This window comes from Pelodiscus sinensis, chromosome 7 (assembly GCF_052426305.1).
Source record: "Pelodiscus sinensis isolate ZL-2025 chromosome 7, ASM5242630v1, whole genome shotgun sequence".
NCBI classification, from domain to species: domain Eukaryota; kingdom Metazoa; phylum Chordata; order Testudines; family Trionychidae; genus Pelodiscus; species Pelodiscus sinensis.
In genome coordinates, this window is record NC_143058.1 from 62,235,712 (window position 1) to 62,256,989 (window position 21,278).

The following is a 21,278-nucleotide window of genomic DNA, read 5'->3' on the forward strand; positions in this document are numbered from 1 at the left end:
TCCTTTTAATTGAACTGATCAGCTTAATGGGGTTGAGATTGGCTTGCAAGCCTACAAAACTTTCACAGAACTACTGTGTCCTGATTCTTGTTAATCACTTTGAGGGGCAAATTTCCCACATTTTTTAGTCCTCCTAAACTTATCTATATAGGTTGAACCTCTCTAGTCCGGTATCCTCAGGACCTGACCGGTGCTGAACCAGAGAATTTGCCGGACCATCGGAGATCAATATTGTCTAGCAGCATTACCAAAACTTCCACTACTTACTGTGCTGTTAGAGGACATTTAGGGGTAAATGAGAGCTAAATAACAGCACAGAACATTGAGAGCTAGGACTGGTAGCTGTAAACAAACTTTATGGGACTGTGGGAAACCTGGCCACACCCATGATAAGTGGACATCAGGCTAAATAAAATCATGCTGGACCACGAATGTTGCTGGACCAGAGAGTGCTGGACAAAAGCGTTCAACCTGTATGAAGTGTTTGTTTTTACAAAGAAAGGATTTGGTTCTTTGTTTCATCGGACTACAGCTGAGGCAACTAGTTTCAAAACAATGGAGTTTCTCTGGATTTATAAGCATAGAATCTGTCTCATGGCATACAAAATGTGCTAGCCACAGTGGCTGTCTTGCTTGAAACCCAAGTTTTCCTTTGCTGCAGAAGAAGATCCTGTTAAACATTTTCCCTTCCAATGAGACGTGAGCTTGTATGCAAGAAATGCACTCTCATTTACTTTCTCTCTCAGCTGGAAGATCAGATGAGTTTGTTTTCTATAGCAGGCAGAGGGTTTCAGAAATATCAGTCAGTCAGTTGCCAGAGTGGTAAATTAAAGCTGGAGCAGGAGAGAGCTCTCTTGTCACTGCACATTGATATGGAGGTTTCAGCGAGATAGCGCTGTATCAAACCGAAGTGTTTATATGCTTGATTGAAATATACGACTCATTTCCTTCCCTTCCATTGCTGCTCTGGTCCATCTCTTTAGTCCATTTTCACCTTGCTCAGAGATTCTGAATGGCACCTTTCTGCTATCACACCTAATTAATCTCTCACAAGTCTGTTCTTGCAGCCTGTTTGCCGGGGTGCCCCTATTTTAGGCCTCACAAACTCATGAATAATACTCTTCTTCCCCCTCCCCCACCCTCTCTTGTGCTGCCCCATTCCGCAAACAGATAAGATGTTTTCAGCTGTCTTTCCGGAAGATTCTCTTAGTATAATTCTACTGTGCGGAAGTATTCCCCCCCAAGACACGCTCCCTTTTTATCTCTCTCTCTCTCGCCTTTGTTCTTCTAATGAAACATAATGTTAATTAAGATGTAAGCTGGCTTACGTTTTTCCAAGAGGGCATTTGACATCGCCAGTCAATACCTTAAATGGTTCCAAGAGACAGTGCAGCATTCCCACTATCTGAAAACGAGTTCCCCTTAAGGTATATCCGATCGGGCACCCAAAATCACTAGTCGCTTTTGAAAACATGGATGTACCATATGCACATATATCTGCCCTGATGATTAAAGCCATGTGACCACTGGGAATGTAAAACATAATGCGTTATTTTAGCACCCTATAACAAACATCTGATGAAGTGTGCAGTAATCTCTATGAGCCAGGAAGCTATAAGTAACAGATTCTTTAACTTAGATCCTTGTTACAAAGTAACACCTACTATACTAAAAGTACTATATTATGTAGAGTATAATATAATATCTAAAATAGCATGATATGTAATTACTTTGTGCAATGCACAGTGCTTTTGCCATATATTTCCTGGTTAAAGCTTCCATCCAGACAAAACAGACGCGCACGCACACACACTACATCTTCTCCAAAGTCAGTATTAATCTTTAGATGCAGAGTGGCAAATATGTTCTAACCTGGAAAACGGAAAGGGGTCTTAAGAAAGTCTGGGAACTCACTTTTGTCTGGCAGGTCATTGCGAGCCTCTGGCAAACTTCTTTAAGCTCTGCTGATCTGCATCTGATCTCCAAGGTTTGTAGTACAAGAAAACCCTGCAAGAGCTTTATGAGTTTTCTGGGATTATGCAGGAATAAAAGAAGAAAATGTCCATAACATTTTGAATTCCCTCTGCTGATGCCTCCTAAAGAGACTACTATAAGAAATTTGGCTTTTTCCAGTTAAAAGTCGTCACCCCCCCTCTCACCTCGATCTGATTTGCCAGCCTAATATATTCAGCAGCAAGTTCAGAACTGGTGCTATCTCACCACATGCACAATAAATAAAATACTGAACTAACACTGCAAGTTATAGTGGGTAGAGGTGGATTGCTGCTTTATGTTAGTTTGCTAGTTCATCTGCTGTTCTTTATTTGTGGCAGTAGGATGGAACTGAACTGATGGCATTAATAATTGTAATATTCTGTTTGGGGGGTTATGTGTTGTAAACTAATCTTTTGAAACCTTACATAGCAAGAAAAAAATGGAAACTGGCTTGGCAAGCAAGGATGCAACAAGTAAACATCAGGCAAACTGGAGAAATTGTCTGAGGTAAACAGGATGAAATGTAATAAGGACAAATGCAAAATGCTCCACTTAGGGAGGAACAATCGGTTTCACACATACAGAGTGGGAAGCGACTGTCTAGGAAGGAGTACAGCAGAAAGGGATCTAGGGGTCATAGTGGACCATAATCTAAATGAGAGCCAGCAGTGTGACACTGTCGCAAAAGAAGCAAACATGATTCTGGGATTTGTTAACAGGAGTGTTGTGAGCAAGACATGAGGTCTGAGGGAAGGCTGAAAGAATTAGACTTGCTTAGTTTGGAAAAGAGAAGACTGAGCAGGGCCATGATAGTGGTTTTCAAGTATCTAAAAGGGTGTTACAAGGAGGAAAGAGAAAAATTGTTCTCCTTGGCCTCTGAGGATAGAACAAGAAGCAATGGGCTTAAACTGCAGAAAGGGAGGTTTAGGTTGGACATTAGGAAAAAGTTCCTAACTGTCAGGATGGTTAAACACTGGAATAAATTGCCCAGGGAGGTTGTGGAATCCCCATCTCTGGAGATATTTAAGAGCAGGTTAGATAGACATCTATCAGGGATGGTCTAGACAGTGCTTGCTTCTGCATGAGGGCAAGGGACTGGACTTCATGATCTCTTGAGGTCCCTTCCAATTCCAGCATTCTATGATTCTGTGGTTCAAAAAAAGGACCTGTGTTTTGGGGATTTCATAATCTCATTATCCTCCCCATCCAAAGTGTTCTAGAATTGAGGGTGAATTCTAGAAACCCCAATGTTCTAGAGCAGAGATGGTTTCGATTCATTTGTGCTTTCAAAGTTAATATCCCCTTTTCCGTGCCCTTCTACTGACCATCGCCAATCTTAATTTCAATCCTTGGTAAATCAATGTACGTACTAAAAATAAAAATCAATGTTTTGAAGAGTTATTAAACTTCTGAACAAAGACTATTATTTCACATGTAGGGTATTTCAAATGTAGGTCTAGAAGGGACCTCAAGAGATCATGGAGTCCAGTCTCATGCTAGGCAAGACCAAATAAACTTAGACCATCACTGACAAGTGCTTGTCCAACCTGTTCTTTAAAATGTCCAGAGAGGGGGATTCCACAACCTCCCATGATATTCTAGAGCTTAGAATATTCCAGAGTTTCATGCTATTTCAGAACTTAACTAACCTTATAGCTTGAAAGTTTCCCCTGCTATCTAACCTCAGCCTCTCTTGCTTTAGGTTAAGTTTATTACTCCTTGGCCTTTCTTTAGTGGCCACAAAGAACAACTGGTCATAGTTCTCTTTACAACATCCTTTAACATCTTTCCACAAGATTCAACAAGCACAGTTCTTTAATATTTCATGATGGTAGACCCACTGTTTGTACAAATGCTCTTTGGTGTATCAGTAAGGTGGAAACTTATTTCACTGTCTTGGAATCTTATTTTCTTTACAATGCAATGGGTACCTCCGGAGAGAAGGGGGACAACAGACCTCCTGGGCCACTGGGCAAGGGGGTGGACAGCTCTGCATACCCCCAAAGGGGTGGGGCCTTAGATGGAAAGGGCGAGCTAGTCCTCAGTGAGACCTAGAATGCACCTTGCCGTAACTGCCTACCGCCAGACCTCAGAGCCACCCAAAGCATGCCGTGCAGGACTCTGGTGGCCGTTTCAAGGGTCTGTAGCCCTGGTCATCTCTATGTGAGCTCCAGGCCCTTTTGAATTGCCCGGCCCTGGGTCAATTGCACCTTTCTCCTTGCCCCACTCTGTCAGCAGGCCTGGGTACCTCTCAACCTTTCAAAATTGCAAATAACTTGATAGAAAGTATAGGGAATATTCTTCTTTGAGTGCTTGCTCATGTCCATTCTGACTAGGTTTGTGTGTGCCGCGTGCACCGTCTCCGGAGCTTTTTTCCCTTAGCAGTCTCCATAGTGCCAGCAGGGCACCCCCTGGAGTGGCGCCAGTATACCGGTGCCTATATACCCCTGCTGACCCCTAAACCCCCTCAGTTCCTTCTTACCGCCAGTGACGGTTAGCTGGAGTGTGTTGTTTAGGCTTTTAGCCTCATCAGTAGCAGTTTCATACCATGTACATAGTTAGATTTACATCCAAATAGTAGTTAATTAGTATAGTTAGTAGTATAGGTAGTGAGTGGCACTCTGCCCGTTAGGGGAGGGGATGCCAGGACCTCAAGACTTTAAGCCATGCAGTGACTGTTCAAAGCCTATGCCCTGTGGCGACCCACACTTGTTGTGCCTAAAGTGCCTGGGTGAAGCCCACAGAGCAGAGAGCTGTTCAATCTGCCAAGGATTCAAGCTTCGAACTAAAAGAGAAAGAGACTCTAGGCTCAAGCTCCTACTAATGGAGGCAGCTCTGCAACCTCAAAGCATTGAGAGACTGCAGTCGACCAGTAGCACACCGTCGGAGCCGTTAGGAGCTCTGCAGCACCGGGCAGATAAGGCACCATGACACTCCAAGGGCTCAAGGGGCAGATCAGCGGAAAGATGGAGCCATAAGGTACTGAAACAAAGCAGCACGGGCGCTCAAAGACATGAACTGAGGGTGGGGGACATGCAGCCCCCTTCCACCACAGAAACCTTCGAGGTAGCCAGGGAGCTTATTGAGCTTGCGGCTGAGGAGGGAGACTGTTTGGTGCCACAGATGCAGACCATAGCCCCCCAGGGTACTATTCCCATGATCTCGGCACTGGCGGGGCAGTAGAGTCTTCAGACCCCAGCATCCACTGCACTGGCCCTGATCGCCGTACCAGCTCAGCTCCCTGCACTGGCGATAATCCCGACACCAGCTCAGAAACCAGCCCCGATGCCGCTGCATGCCCAGGCACTGGCCCAGATACAGTCCACAGTGCCGGCCCTGATACAGCCTCTGGTGCCATCATCAACATGGGCTCCGCAAAGCAGCCAGGGTCTATTCATGGCACTAAGGCTCCCCCTACAGGGAGTTAGTATAACAACGCTGATCATGGCACTCGCTCCAGCTCAGCAGCAGCAGCTGCAAACCCCCCTCATGGCACCGGGGACAGCACCTTCCCTTGAGACCAGAAAGCTGGCAACACAGCGGACACAAACAGGTGCTGCCATGGCACAGAGAGTCTTCTACCACCTTGCGGCACCGGTGCATCAGGTGGCATTCGGCGCCCTGATACTCCTGCCTATCCTGCATCCAATCCTGGCACCGGCTCAGTTCCAGATAGCCCAGTCGGTGCCACAATCAACCACGGCACTGCAAACATTTCTTCTGGCATATCAGTTACCGGTGGACTCCAGGCAAACTTAGCAAATGCTTCCCCCGGCACCATGAATGGCACGTAGGGGCAAGCCATGGGCCATGGCAGCACATAGGAAGGAGCAAAGTGCAACAGCCCCTCCATGGTCTGCCTTGGACTATTCATCAGAGTCCGAGGCGGATTCAGACAGATCAGTAAGATCATCTTACAGGTCTAGGTCCCGACACCACTCCAGATCCAGTATGAGGTCAGGACATAGCGGAGGTGCTGACCAGCCCCAGTGGCAGTACCAACCACAGTGGCCATTCTGGATGCCCTCGGCATACCATCAGGCCCAGGGCCCTCCACCACTGGTGTCGGTGGTGGAGTCGACCAGGAGAACCAGCGCCCCATCGGCCAACCCCCTGAGAGCACCCACATCGGGACCGGAGTCCTCAGCTAGACCACCCACAGTGGGCCAGGTACAAGTGCCACTGACCAGGTCGCCAGCTCCTCTGGAGTCAGAACCCCAGTCACTCATAATTATGGGGATGACAGAGCGGGGAAAAGAGCAGGTACCACCCAGGGAGTCTTCTTCCTCACCTGATGAGGTGCTAGGGGACTCATCACCTCAGCTTCCATTTATGGACGCCAGAGCGCACCAAGACCTTTTGAGAAGACTGGTGAAGAACCTGGCAGTAGGAGCAGAAGAGGACCAGGAAGACCTGGATCTCATGGTCGACATTCTGTCAGCATCGGGCCCTGGGAGAGTGGCACTGCCCCTAAACAAGACAGTGGATAAGCTTTCTAAAGCTATATGGCAGATACCTGCATCTATCCCGCCAACGCAGAAGGGGGTGGAGAGGTGCTATTACGTACCCCAGACCGGCCATGAACATCTTTTCACCCACCCCACCCCTGGGTCTATAGTGGTGCAGGCAACGGGGCAGAAAGAGCACCAGGGGCTCCCTGGCCCGATGCCGAAAGCAAAAGAACCCAAGAAGCTAGACCTTATGGGCAGAAAAACCTATGCCATGGGGGGGACTTCAACTTCACATTGCGAACCAGCAAGCGATGCTGGGCCGTTACGCCTTTAACACCTGGGCATTGGTAGAAAAATCCAGGGAGCGTCTCCCCCCGAGGACCGTCAGGAGTTTGGAGCTCTCACGCAAGAAGGAAAGGTGGTGGCTCACACTACCCTTCAGGCAGCGCTAGACACTGCAGATTCTGCGGCTCGTACCATGGCCACTGTGGTGGTAATGAGGCGCAACGCATGGCTCCAGGTTTCTGGCATCCCATCGGAGGTTCAGTCGATGATTCAGGATCTGCCGTTTGAAAGGCCAACTTTGTTCTCTGCGCAAACAGACTCAAGACTCCATGGCCTAAAGGACTCAAAGGCAACCCTAAAGTCCCTTGGGATACATACCCCTGCACCTTTAAGAAGGTCCTTCGACCCTAGACCATACCAGAGGCAGTTCCACAGGGGGTGTGGGTCAGATAGAGTGCAGTGCAGGGGACATGACAGTGGTCGCCCTGATCAATTCAGGAACAGGCGCAGGGGGCCTAGAGCTGAGGCCGAGAAGGGGTCTGGTCCCTCGCTCGGGCAGCAACCCAAGCCATCATTTTGAAGATACGCCCGAGAGCAGAGTACTAGTCAGCCCCTCCCCCCTAACCCTTCCTTTGGCTCTTGCCTTTCCCTCTACCATCGTGCTTGGGCGCATATCACATCGGACTGATGGGTGCCCGATCTGGTGGCACAGGGATATCACATAACCTTCCTCTGTACCCCACCTTCCCATCCACCTCCTCCCCCCATCCCTTTTCAGGGAAACCCTTCTAAGACAAGAGGTCTCCAATCTTCTGTCTCTGGGAGCTATAGAACCGGTCCCACAGGGTTTCAGGGGGAGAGGTTTTTACTCATGATATTTCCTCATCCCCAAGGCAAAGGGAGGCCTTCATCCTATTTTAGACCCAAGGGATCTGAATATATATAAAAAAAAGACAAAGTTCAGGATGGTCACCCTAGCTTGCATCATTCCATCCCTGCAAAAGGGAGACTGGTACACTGCTCTTGATCTAACGGATGACTACTTCCACATTGCAGTGTCCCCGGAACACAGAAAATTCCTCAGATTCATGGTGGGAGGGGATCATTTTTAGTTTACGGTGCTCCCATTCGGGTTGTGTACCACCCCAAGGGTGTTCACCAAGTGCATGGCAGTAGTGGCTGCATTTTTGCGAAAACACGGGATACAAGTATACTCCTACCTAGATGATTGGCTTATACGGGGCACATCCAAGGAACAGGTTCAAAACCAGGTCGAACGCACAAGATCACTGTTCAACAGCCTGGGCCTACTAGTAAACGAACCAAAATCATCTCTGGACCCCATACAAGTGATAGACTTTGTGGGGACCCACCTGGACTCAATCACAGGAAGAGCCTCGCTGCCTAGGAGCAGGTTTTGTACAATGCAGTCATTGATAGTACAACTGCAGATGTTTCCTACTACTACGGCAAGAACCTGTATGAGGATCCTAGGACATATGGTGACATGCACATATGTAATCCAGTACGCCAGGCTGCGCATGAGACTACTTCAGGAGTGGCTCAAGGCCGTGCACAACCCTGTGAGGGCACCCCTGAATGCAGTAGTGACTATCCCAGAAAGGACACTGTCTGGATGTCAGGAGGGCATTAGCGTATTACATAGACAGGACTCGGGAATTTTGTAAATCACCACAGCTGTTTATCTCAGTGGCAGAGAGGATGAGGGAGTCACCTGTATCAGCGCAGCGCTTATCCTCGTGGATCACTTCCTGCATCCGGGAATGCTATGAGAGAGCAGGCAAGCCTGCACCTAGGCTGACAGCCCACTCCACAAGGGCTCAGGCAAAAACAGCAGCATTTCTAGCGTAGGTGCCGATCTTAGAGATCTGCAGAGCAGCTACGTGGTTGTCAGTGCATACATTCGTGGAACACTACGCGATTACACAATTGGCCAGGGAGGACACTGTGCTGGGGTCAGCAGTTCTCAAATCTGCAGAAGTATAGATGTAGGTAATCTTCCGACCCCACCTCCAAGGAAATCGCTGGGGACTCACCTAGTCAGAATGGACATGATCAAGCACTCGAAGAAGAAGAGGTTACTTACCTCATAACTGTTGTTCTTTGAGATGTGTTGCTCATGTCCATTCTACATTCCACCCACCTCCCCTTGTCGGAAGGAGTTGGCAAGAAGGAACTGAGGGGGTGGAGGGGCCAGCAGGGGTATATAGGCACTGGTATACCGGCGCCACTCCAGGGGGTGTCCTGCTGGCACTATGGAGACTGCTAAGGGAAAAAAGCTCCAGAGACCGTGCATGTGGCGCGCACACACCTAGTCAGAATGGACATGAGCAACACATCTCGAAGAACAACAGTTACGAGGTAAGTAACCTGTTCTTTTGATGATGCTTGTTTTAGCCTGTGTTATAAACCTTCTCCTATGTACTAACTTTTTTGAAGTTAGTAACTGAGCAAATTAACTCTGGTTCTCTTTTACTGCTGTTGTCTCTAGAGCTCTGATTCTCTTTCATGGTAAGAGCTATATTTCTGCCATTGTTTTCTGTTCTAGTGAGCGATGCAGATACACAATGCGTGGTCACAAGGATTCGGTCAATAGTATAGAGTTTCTTCCATTCTCCAACACTGTCCTCACCAGCTCTGCGGACAAGACCCTATCTCTCTGGGATGCCAGAACAGTGAGTAACTTTGGCTTTGGACTCTTTCTGATTATATGGAAGTTCGTGGCACAGTGCAAATACACTGGTTGATTAATACAAAAGAAGAATGAAAGAGGTGCAGAAAATCAGCAGCGATACATCTACACTGCACGCTTATTTCGGAATAAGCTATTCTGGAACAAATAATCTGAAATTACCTTATTTTGAAATAGCATGTCTATGCTATGGAGAAGCCTCAAAATGAGTCCGAGGTAGGCTCTCCTAATGTGGACATGCTACCTCGATTTAGAGCCCCAGGAAGCACTACTTTGAATGGCCCTGGGAAAGAGCTATTTCGAAATAGCAGTTTCAGAAGCGGCATTATTCCTTGGGGAATGACGTTTACAGAAGTAGGAATAAGTTGTCCGTTATTTCAAAATTATATCAAAATAACCAAATTGCTGTGTAGACCCTCACATTGTTATTTTGAAATAACTTTTGTTATTTCAAAATAACTGTGTTGTGTAGATGCACCCCTGGTGTGGTGTTAGGATTTTTGTAGTTGTATACAGAGCTTTTCATCTGCAGGCATTTTATACTGACCAAAAAGTTATTACCATGTATCACGCGTCCCTCCACACTCGGGGTTTAGCTCTCCCATTGGGGCTCCCCTTGCGGGGGCCGCCGCCTCCTTCCCATGGTAAAAGCCGGGATTGTCGCTCCAGTGCCGGCTGAGAGCGGAGAGGGACCTGGACCCTTCCTCTCTCCAGGTCCCAGCCCAGGACCCTAAGGACAGGCGTCGTGGACGTCCTGCCTGACCGGGGGGGCTACTGCCGCAACTCACCGGTCCCCAGGTCCTCCCTGGTCTTGTCCTGGGCTGCTTCCTCCTCTCCGGCCGGCCACCGGTCGTCTCTGCCAGGTCTGGTGGTTATCCTCACCCCGTCCTGGCGAGCCGATCCTTCGTCGCCGGCTCCAGTGCTCCGTTGGGTCCAGTCTGGTCCTGGCTTGTCCCGAGGCACCTCCATCCCATGGCTCTGCTCCCCATCCCAGCTGGTCTGGGGCGGCTACCTCCCTCCTCCTTTGCTCCCAGCTGGGATCTGCCTTTTGAAGCCTGCACCCCTTTCCAGGGATGCCAGCGCATGCGTTCCGGGCCCTCTGCCCCTCCCCCGGCGCACTCGCCAGGGAACTGCCTGCACCCGCGGCCACTGACGAAAGGCGCAACAGAGCCGCTCGGGTTTCCCGGCCCCTGGGCCATCCTGCGCCTGAGTGCAGGGCATGGGGCTAGCCTCCGCAGTCCCCGCCGCCCCATCACACCTTGTAACATATCTTTGTGAACCTCTGAAATATGTTTGATCCACCCAGTATTTTTGCTAATATGCATAAATCAACAGTCACACTTAGCAGCAGTTCTTGTCCTTATTGGCATTCTTAGAAGAAAGTCTGAGGGCCAAATACCAACTTTATAACTACCCTCTGCAGAATGGAGTTGAGAACCATGGACTCCTTGGACTGTGTTTGGAAGACTGCACTACTACAGCCACACGGTATTTCTTCCGCCAATAGAAGAGTTGTCAGGGAGCTTTGTCTGATACCTTTCCTATGCATTCCAAGTCACTTTCAATTGTTTATAAAGAAGATGTACTAGTGAAAAATGGATGTGGGAGAAATGGAGGGAATAAGAGGTAGTAGGCATAATGGATTGGGATTTTTTTGAGGGATTGGCTTTCATAACTGCTGACCTCTCATTACTTATGGATCATTCCACCATAAAGAGAATGAAAATGTACTTCTCACCATCTCCTCATCCTCACTTTTTCTTGTGTGCATACATACCTAGACTGAAATGCATTCACAAAGTATATACAGTACAGAATGGTATAGGGATGTTAAGTATCAGTTAATTAACTGAGTAGCTGATGGAAATTCCATTGACTACTCTATTAGTCGATAAGGGGGAGAGTGCTCCCCCTGCGGCTTGGTACTTTAAATGTAGTAAGACCCCAGTAGGCTCTTACTACATTTAAAGCTGTGCAGTTGCTCTCGGGGGTGGTAGAAGCTGGGCCTGAACAGTCTCAGCTTGTGCTCACCTCAGGACCGCTGCAGCCCTGCCCCCTCACATCGTGAAGATGGTGCTGGGAGGAACCGGCTTTTAAGGTGGCTTCCCCTAGCACCGGCTTCTGCTTCCCCCCGTCTTGCTGCCTCTGATACAGAGGCAGCGGGGGGGAGGGGAGAGTGAGTAGTCGAGTAGTTATGTGACTACCTGATAAGCCTAGGCTTATTGGGTAGTTGGCTACTCAACTAGTTGCTTACATCCCCAGAAAGGTATGTTGCAACCTCTTGATCTCTGTTACCTTTGGTCTACACCACAATTTAAAGGTTCAACCTAATCGATAAAGAATGTAATAATAAAAGTTCACTTAGGAATGGAGCGACAGATTTGTGCCTCCCCTAAGAATACCCAAAGGATAGGGCCAAAAGGCAGAGAACACATCTACCACCGTGGTAGTCCTCCTACACTGTGGGAATTCTCAAGTATTCCTTGAGCCGACATTCTGACCCCTTTGCAGTACTCTAGCAGCACAATGCGACCAGAACCTGGCACAGAATGTAGAAGATCATGTTGGTGTGAAAAGTAAAGATGTGGGGGATGAAAGAGGAAGAAGAAGTCATTGCTGTAATAATTACGCCAGTTGTAGATGTGAGAGAGACGTTTGCATGAAGGAAATCGCAAAATGCTCTGAAGTTCATTAGCCACTTTCTATTTATGGATCATAGAAACAGACAGGAGAGAAGGTCATTCAATAAGAATCATGAATATTAAGCACAGCATGTTAAAATGAAGTCAATCAAGACTCATTGTTCTTAGATATGGAAGTTAGTTTCTGAGGAAGTTTGACAGAAGTATGAATAATTTAAAAAGAGAGTGAATCTTGAAATACAAAAGTAAAAGGTTAACTTCGCTGGAAAGAAAATCTTTGTTTATATTAAAGTAACTTTTTTACCATAATTTAATGTCTAACACACTATCACTGAAATCTCACCAATACTGCTTTGTACAAAGAATAAAGACTCTTATTTGTTCATGAACAAACTGGGAACAAGAACATTATAGATATGTCAGGATAACAACAGTACCCAGAATGATAATGGAGCAAATAATTAAGCAATCAGTTGGCAGACCGCTAGAAGATAATAATGGTATAAGTCACAGCCAGTGTAGATTTGTCAAGAACAAATAATTGTCAACAATCATGTCATGATATAGGTGGGTTTGAGCAGGAGGTTGGACTAGATGGTCTCCTGAAGTTTCTTCCAACCCTCATCTTCTATTATTTTATTATTCTAACCAAGCTATTAGCTTCCTTTGACAGGGAAACAAGTTATGTGGATGAGGGGGAAGAGGTAGATGTGATATATCTTGACTTAAGTAAGGCTTTTGATGCCTTCTCACATAGTCGTCTAATAAATATACTAGGGAAATACAACCTAGATGGAGCTACACTAAGGTAGGTGCATTACTGATTGGAAAAACATTCCTGGAGAGTAATTATCAGTAGTTCACAGTCAAGCTGAAAGGGGTCCCCCAGGAATTAGTTCTGAGTCCTGATTTGTTCAGTATCTTCAAGATTTAGGTGGGGGTACAACTTTGCTGACAATACATAGCTGGGAGGGGTTACAAATGCTTTGGAGGACAGGATTAAAATTCAAAATGATCTGGACAAACTGGAGAAATGATCTGAAGTAAACAAGATGCAATTCAATAATGGCAAATGCAAAGGACTCCACTTAGGAAGGAACAATTAGTTACACACATACAAAATAGGAAATTCTTCTCTAAGAAGGAGCATTGTGGAAAGTGATCTGATGGTCATAGTGGATCACAAGATAAAGATGAGAAAAAAAGGCCTTTAACACTGCTGCAAACATTTCTGGTTGATTTAGCTGAAGTGTTGTAAGTAAGATACCATATGCAATTCTTCTATTCCACTCTTCCCTGATTAGGCCTCAACTGGAGTATTGTGTTCTGGGTGCCACATTTCAGGAAGTATTAAAATGATTAAAGTTCGAGAAAGCATGATCTGTGACAGAAAATTGAAAAAAAATGGTTTATTTAGTCTGGAGAAGAGAAAACTGAGGGAGAACATAAGTTTTCAAATATATAAAAGGTTGTTATAAGGAGGAGCAAGGAAAAATGCTCTCATTAACCTGTGAGGATAGGACAGGAAGCTGTTGAGGTGGTTAAGCAGTGGTATAAATTACCTACAGTAGTTGAGGCATCTCTGTCTTTAGAGGTTGTTAAGAGCAGGTTAGACAAACAGCTCTCAGGGATGGTATAGATCAGTGGTGCTCAACCTTTTTAAATTCACAACCCCCAGGGCTGGGAAAATTTTTGTTGAGGGAAAAAAAAAGTGCCAGGAACATTTTGTTGTAGCCCCTTTAATTTAAAGCATTGGTATGCTCCTCTGCCACTCCCCCCCACCTCCTTTGCGCATCCGTTGGGCTCCAAGCCGGGAAAACAAAATGGCAGCTGGCCTGGCACTGTGACCTCCCCAGGAAGACAGTCATGAACCATGGGTTGCGTACCGCTGACCTAGATAATATCTAGTCCTGCCATGAATGCAGGAGACTGAACTAGAAGACATTTGGGGTCCATTCTAGTTCTGTGAGTCTATGCAAATTAGCTGTTTTATTATATAGTGCTCACTACGGCTTGTGTTTCACTAAACTCGGAATTATACCCTTTTCAACATTAGTTCCCCTGCACTGGTTTTCCACAATGGCTAGATTTCCACTGTAGAAAAGGGCGTTGTCCAAAACATAACATGTTTAAAATTGTTTATTTTACCTCTGTCCATTGAGTTATCTTGCACTTATCAGATAAATTGTTCATATATGGCTAGCACTTGCATGGCTAATTCATTACAAAAACCTTATTTCTTTCACAGCTACCAAACGATCAGGTTATGCTAATAGCCTCTTCCAGAAACACAAAAAACTATTTAGTCACATTAGTCAGACTGAAATAGTGCATTTTCCCACCTCTCTGGGATCAATTAGTATTAAGACATACATCTAAAGAGTTTCTTTAATGAAACTTGAAAATTATTCACTGGTTTATTTTCCTAAAAGTTGAATTTAAAGCTTCTATTCACGTTATTAATCATATTCTGGTCTTAAGTCATTCACCTAAGTCAACTCTCTATTATTAAACATAATGGATGCGGAGAACAGCATATCAATTCTGTCTAAGTCAAATGGACAGATCAGCTCTGAAGTTTGGAGGAGAATGGAACATAAATCTTTATAATCACAAAGCTGAACCGATGAAACATTTTTGCAGCATTTGGAAAGGAATGAAATTTGCATTTTTTGATAGCATGCATGGCTTGTTCCAGCATGTTAAAAATAACCATGATACTTTCATTAAATAGGAAGGCAATATGTTGTTTTCAGGGAAGTGAGATTATGAAAGAGTAAAGGTGATCTTGGAATATTCCAAATGTTTTGGAAAGATACACAACTTGTTGTTGAATTTTAATTGGAAGCATCTTAGCACTGGGCCAGATTCCCATTGGATTGCATGTGTGTAACAATTCAGTAGTGGAATCTCTTGTCAGTAAAGCTGAAGATTTCCATGCCAAGCAAAGCTGCTGAATTTTTTATTCTTTTTTTGCCAGTTTCATAGGTATACGAGCATTCTGGTTTTTGTCCAAATAGTTTTACGCTGTCACATCAAAGTGAACATTCTCCCTATTTTGGAATTAAATTGTATATCCAAAGTTAAGTGCAAGACACATGAGGTAATTTTAAGCTTCTAAACCCCTGTTCCCTTGCGAGGTTAGTTTTGTCTAAGTTAGATGATTGTCATTCAACTGTATTTCGCACATTCCATTGATTAATTTCTAGTGCTAGTCAAACTTGTGTGACGAAAATAAAAACAAACCTGTCAACTCAGCCTACTTTTATACAGTTTTTTCAAAATATTGGATACAAACAAACAAAAAAATCAGAGCACATGTGTGTAAAGTCATATTTGATTTAGAAACAGCTCTGTCTACTGTATGAGGCAAAGTGTTAAATTCTGAAATTAGTGATTTTGCATTCATTAACAGGTATGTAATGGTAGTTGCCATCCAAAAGTTAATATTTACTAATAACAACATACTATGATATGATATTGCAAATACTTACTCATATGCTTAGCATTACCCAGGTGAATAATTCCTTTGGCTTTAGTGGGACTACTCATGTGTAAAATTAAATAGATGCACAACTCTTTGCAGAATTAGGGCCATACTGTGCTTATTGTGTATTCTAACTCCAATAACATTCTGTAGTTACTGTTGGAAAATATTGACTTTTCAGTGGTGACTGCTGTAATTCAGTTGTGTGTGCTACAATTTAGGTCCTTATCCATGATTGCTTTTGGACTTTGTCACTTATTTTACAGAGCAGCCTAGCCATTTTCAGTATGCTTTTTATTCTTCTGTACTCTTCTGCAGCAGAATGCTATCATAGTAACACAGGTGAAGTCCTTCCTATCCTCTTGTGAAGCTAACGTCTCCGGCATTCAAATAGGAAGGCAGCAAGCATGTCAGATTGTGGGTTTAAAAATAATTTGGTTTAAAAATTACTTAAATGATGGTAAAAGAGCTCAGTACAACAGTGCCCAAGCCTGTGTTCAGAATGTATGTATCAAACCTTATCCGTATCTTAATTCGTGGACTGAACAGCACAGTCAAATGTAAAAGCTCTGAAATAGTGTGGTGTCTTTGAATAATGCAAATACCAACCACAGGAGAAGAGGAAAACTGGATCAGCCTGTTCAAAGCTCTTTACACTTCTGCTTTGACAGCCACAAATAACTCCCATTAGTGCTAATTTATGTTCTTATGGCAGTGTTTCTCAGTCGTCCGCAAAGCGACTTTGAGAAACATGCTAACTGCCCAAACGGTGAACTAAAGTCAATGGGAGCCACGAGGTTCCATGATCGCAGCGTCGGTAAATAAACAAACCAGCACGGCCAGTTAGCATGTTTCTCAAAGTGGTTTCACAGACCACTTTGAGGAACACTGACTTAGAGCCTAGAGCAGGAAGGGCTGATGACCAGCAGGCCTTGAACTCAGGCTGTGGCCTTACAGTGTTTGCTGGACTCTTTATCTCACAGGGGGCCTTGGCTGTGGCTTTGTCACCTCCTCGTGCTCCAGTGGCTCCCCCTGCAGTTCTGACTCTGAGAAGCAGCCTGGCAAGCTAGTAGGCCCAGGCTCTCCCACTTCAATGACCTGTAAAGTCCCAGCCCCATCATTGAGCTATTCCAAATTATATTTTTCCTCAGTCACTTTCTTTCAGTATGGAGTTCCTCAGGGTGTGGCACCACTGTAGGCTCAGCAGATTCTCCACATTCTCTTAGTGTCCTGTTCAGGGCTTTCAGCTCCCACGGACAGTGGGTGGGAAATCCAAGTCACTGCTCCTAGAGTTGCCCTTACGAAGTTGTTGCCACTCCTGGCTACAGTCAGCATTAGCCTGGCATCCTGGTGCCACGTTCAGCTGCTTCTGCCTTCTCTTAGGTACCAGCATCCTTTGAAATTGCGCCCTCCACCTGCTCAGAGGTGTGCCATTCTCTACCTCAGTGTGGCTCTATTTCCTTCCTTGGTTCAGTGTGGAGCCTGCATACCCATCGCTAATCCTCTCCTTCAGTTTCAGAGTTGCCAATCTACTTATGTTGGCAGGCTCCCACCCCATTTCCTAGCTCGGGAACAGAAGTCTTCATTTGTATGATCATTATTGTTTGGCTACCGAACTTGAAAGCAATATGGTTGAGGGACAAATACCATTGCATGACTTGGTGGCTGTGGTCCTCCATGGATTGTAGCCATTGTAGGGGCAGGTGATCCATCATTAGCTGGACTGGTTGGTCCTACAGGTAGCAATTCAAGGCCTTCTCAGCCCATGTTAGTGCTAGAACCTCCCCTTCTCTCATGGAATATTCAGCTTCTCAGGGAAACAGCTACCTGGAAAGTTATAGGTCTGCAAGCTTCTCTCCTGCTGCTTTTTGTGATAGTACAGACCCAAGACGAATGACCTCACACATCCTTTTGTAGAGTGAAAGGCTTTGAAAGTCTTGATGAAATAAAAAGGTTGGAGGTAGGTAGCAGAAGTAGTACTCAGCTCCCTGGGTGAAATTCTTGGCTACAGGCACCCTTGTTGTTCTTCTCCTGGTCTTGTTGTACTGTACTTAATTCTCCAGATTCTCCCAACTGGAATAAGGGAGTGGGTCATACAATATTGACACTGTGCCTGTAGAAAGAAGTGATGTTGACTGAGGATTAGATACGGACCTCCAGATCCACCTGCAAAAGATTTTGAGGAGATCCAAATCAACATTGACTGACTCAGGACTAGGGGACCTAGCCTGCTCACCCCAAAAGGAGACACCCCACCCCATGGAGAAACTCTGGATGAAAATATAAGGCAAAATCCCTCCCTCTGCATCCTGGCTTATAGAACAGGCTAAGAAATGCAAGAAACAATGTGAGAAGCACTGGGAGAGGGTATTGTGGGGTGGGGTGGGTTGGGGTGGAAACAGGTGTGCAAAATAGCTCATTGCCATTCAGCCAGGCTTATAAAAACATTTTAGTGAACAAATTGAACAGCCTGCCTGAAAAAGATTGTCCATGGAATGTCTATGAAAGTAAACTTGCAACATACAATTTTTATTAGGGCTGTCAATTGACATGCATTAACACCTGCAATTAACGCAGTCCAGGATTAACACATTACATTTTTAACACGTTAATCGCAGGCGTTAATGCTGCGTTGTCCCTCTGAAGTGCAGCTGCAGTGCTTCAAAAGGGCAGTGCAAAGCGGAGCCTGGGATCAGCTGGGGACTCCCCAACTGACCCCGGGCTGTTCTGCCCCTTTGAACTGCGCAAAGGCAGCATTTGAAAGGGGCAGCCTCCTCACAGCTGAGCTGGGTATCAGCTGTTCCGGCAGCTGCCCCTTAGAAACTCCACCTCCATGTGTTTCAAAGGAGCAGTGGAGCCTGGGGTCAGCTGGGAAAATGTCACACAGAGCCTGGGATCAGTTGGGGAATCCTCAGCTGATCCCGGATTCCAGGGCTGCCACTTTGAAACATGCATGGAGGTGATGTTTCAAAGGGGCAGCCCTGGAGCCCGGGATCAGCTGGGGACTCCAGCTGATCCCAGGCTTTGTGCAGCATTCCCCCAGCTGACCTCAGGTTCCACACGGCACTTCCCTGGAACTCAGCATCATCTGATCCCGGGTTCTAGGGAAATGCCACGTGGCGCCCGGGATCAGCTGGAGGAGTTCCCCCAGCTGACCCCGGGTTCCAATGCTGCAGGGAGCCCAAGATAAAGTGGGGACTCCAGCTGATCCTGGGCTCCATGCAGCGCTGCCCCGCGGAAACGCTGCTGTGATATTTCAAAAGGAAGACGTACACGATTAATCATGTGATTAATTGCTTGACAACCCTAATTTTTATACAGAGTAAACTCTAGATCAGAGCTGCCTCAAACCATTGAGAATGCATATAAATTGAATGGTTGATTTTATTAGTGGTAATTTGTTGTTTTCCCAATGTTCAGTGAGCAGGAATGCCATAATTCTGGAGGAAAAAAAATACAGATACCAAAGGTCCCAAGTCCTACCAGGAAAGACCATGCCATTCAACAAAACAATTGTGAATACATAGAATGCTTGATGGTGTGAGAGCTCTTTCTCCTCAGAAGTTTCAGTGCTTGGGCAAGGTGTTGGTTTCATAATCCCGGAGGATGAAATCATTAATTTGTATACAGAACGGCTGCATCTAGACTGGCATGATTTTGCGGAAATACTTTTAACAGAAAAGTTTTTCCGTTAAAAGTATTTCCGCAAAAGCACATCTAGATTGGCATGGATGCTTTTGCACAAAAAGTGCTTTTGCGCAAAAGCATCCGTGGCCAGTCTAGACACGATTTTGTGCAAAAAGCCCCGATCGCCATTTTAGCCATTGGAGCTTTTTTGTGCAAAGCAGTTCTTCCCTGTCTACACTGGCCCTCTTGCACAAGTATTCTTGCACAAGAACGCTTTTTCCTGAGCGGAAGCGTGAAAGTGTTTGCGCAAGAAGCACTGATTTTGTACATTACAAAGTCAGTACTCTTGTGCAAATTCAAGCGGCCAGTGTAGATAGCTGGCAAGTTTTTGCGCCAAAGCAGCTGCTTTTGCACAAAATCTTGCCAGTCTAGATGCACCCAACAGCTATGTCTAAACTAGCATGATTTTCCGCAAATGCTTTTAACGGAAAAGTTTTCTGTTAAAAGCATTTGTGGAAAAGAGCTTCTAGATTGGCACAGACGCTTTTCCGCAAAAACACTTTTTGCGGAAAAGTGTCCATGCCAATCTAGACGTGCTTTTGCGCAAAAAAGCCCCAATCGCCATTTTCGCAGTCGGGGCTTTTTTGCGCAAAACAAATCTGAACTGTCTACACTGGCACTTTTGTGCAAAAGGACTTTTGCCCGAACGGAAGCAGCATTGTATTTCCGCAAGAAGCACTGATTTCTTACATGAGATCATCAGTGTTCTTATGGAAATTCAAGTGGCCAGTGTAGACAGCTGGCAAGTTTTTCCGCAAAAGCAGGTGCTTTTGCCGAAAAACTTGCCAGTCTAGACACAGCCAACATGTATAGCATGGGTTGCAACAAAGCAAGATTCCCCTCTACTGCCTTACTGGTGTGCCTTAAACATTAGGGGATGTGTGTCTATGGCTACATCTACACTGCAAGATTTTTGTACAAAAATGGCTGTTTTTGTGCAAAAACCTGCGGAGCATCCATATCTCAGATGCGCTTTTGCACAAGTAAAAGAGCAATAAAATGGCAGAACAGAGGGCTTTTGCAGGTGTCAGTAAACCTTCTTCTATGAGGCATAACTCTCTTTTGCGCTACAGCGATTGCACAAAATGGCAAGTGTGGACGCTCCAGAGGAGCCTATGGGAAAAAGTACAGGTGCTCTGATAGCCATTCAAAGAATGGCCATGAGACCTTTCTTGCACAAGAGCGTCCATGTAGTGTGGACGCTCACTTGCACAAAAGCATATCGCTTTTGCGATGCACTTCGAGGTGTGGACATGCTCTTGTGCAAGAAGTTTTTGCACAAAAACTCTTGCGCAAAAGGCTTCTTGCGCAAGAAGACTTCAGTGTAGACGTAGCCTATGTGTATAAGCTTTTCATCTATCTGCTGAGATTGCTAATTAGCGTCAGTTATGAGGGTGTTGCGTTTTTATGATGTGGACATCTGTCCGGTCAAATTGAAACTAGACTGATCCACCCCTGCATTTCACAGCCACAAAAGAAGTGCTAGATGGTAATGGATTAAACTCACAGAGAACCTGCTATGGGTCCTAATCCTCCAAACTCACAAAGCTCATTTACCTTAGTGCAGGGTTACTCAACACGCGTCCCATTTGTTTGCGGCCCGTGGTGCGATTTGAATTTACATGGGGCTCAACACGCAGCCTACAGGTGGGAGCCAAAACAAAAAAGTAGCCAATATAATGGTCTTCTATTGATATGCTTTTTAGTAGTTCAATTCCTGGACTGTCATTGCTCATTGAAAGTGCTGTCATATGGGTGGAAATCGTGTACATATTGCATTTTATTAATAGCAGCAGAACTAACTTGAATGGGGCCTGCATGTTGTAGAGTCTTGCCTTAACCTTTATATCCATGCTCGTCAGTGTGAAAGAAGCTATTTGCATATATTTGCATATATATTTGCATGTATATGCAACCACACTTAAATTGCGGCCCTCGGCATGTGCTGTGAGTATCGCTATGGCCCCCAGGGCTTCCAAAGTTGAGTAGCACTGCCTTAGTGCATCCTTCTGTCAGTT

General features: G+C 45.6%; 1 protein-coding gene across 4 annotated transcripts in view; it reads left to right on the forward strand.

The window, feature by feature from the left end:
* The window catches only part of SPAG16 (sperm associated antigen 16), a 667,853-nt gene that overhangs the window by 422,414 nt on the left and 224,161 nt on the right, over positions 1-21,278 (forward strand). For all 4 annotated transcript variants that reach the window (XM_014575658.4, XM_025186825.3, XM_089779827.1 and 1 more), the window contains one exon: positions 9,301-9,427. In XM_014575658.4, the coding sequence (XP_014431144.2) occupies positions 9,301-9,427 (127 nt within the window). The remainder of the gene's footprint in view (positions 1-9,300; positions 9,428-21,278) is intronic.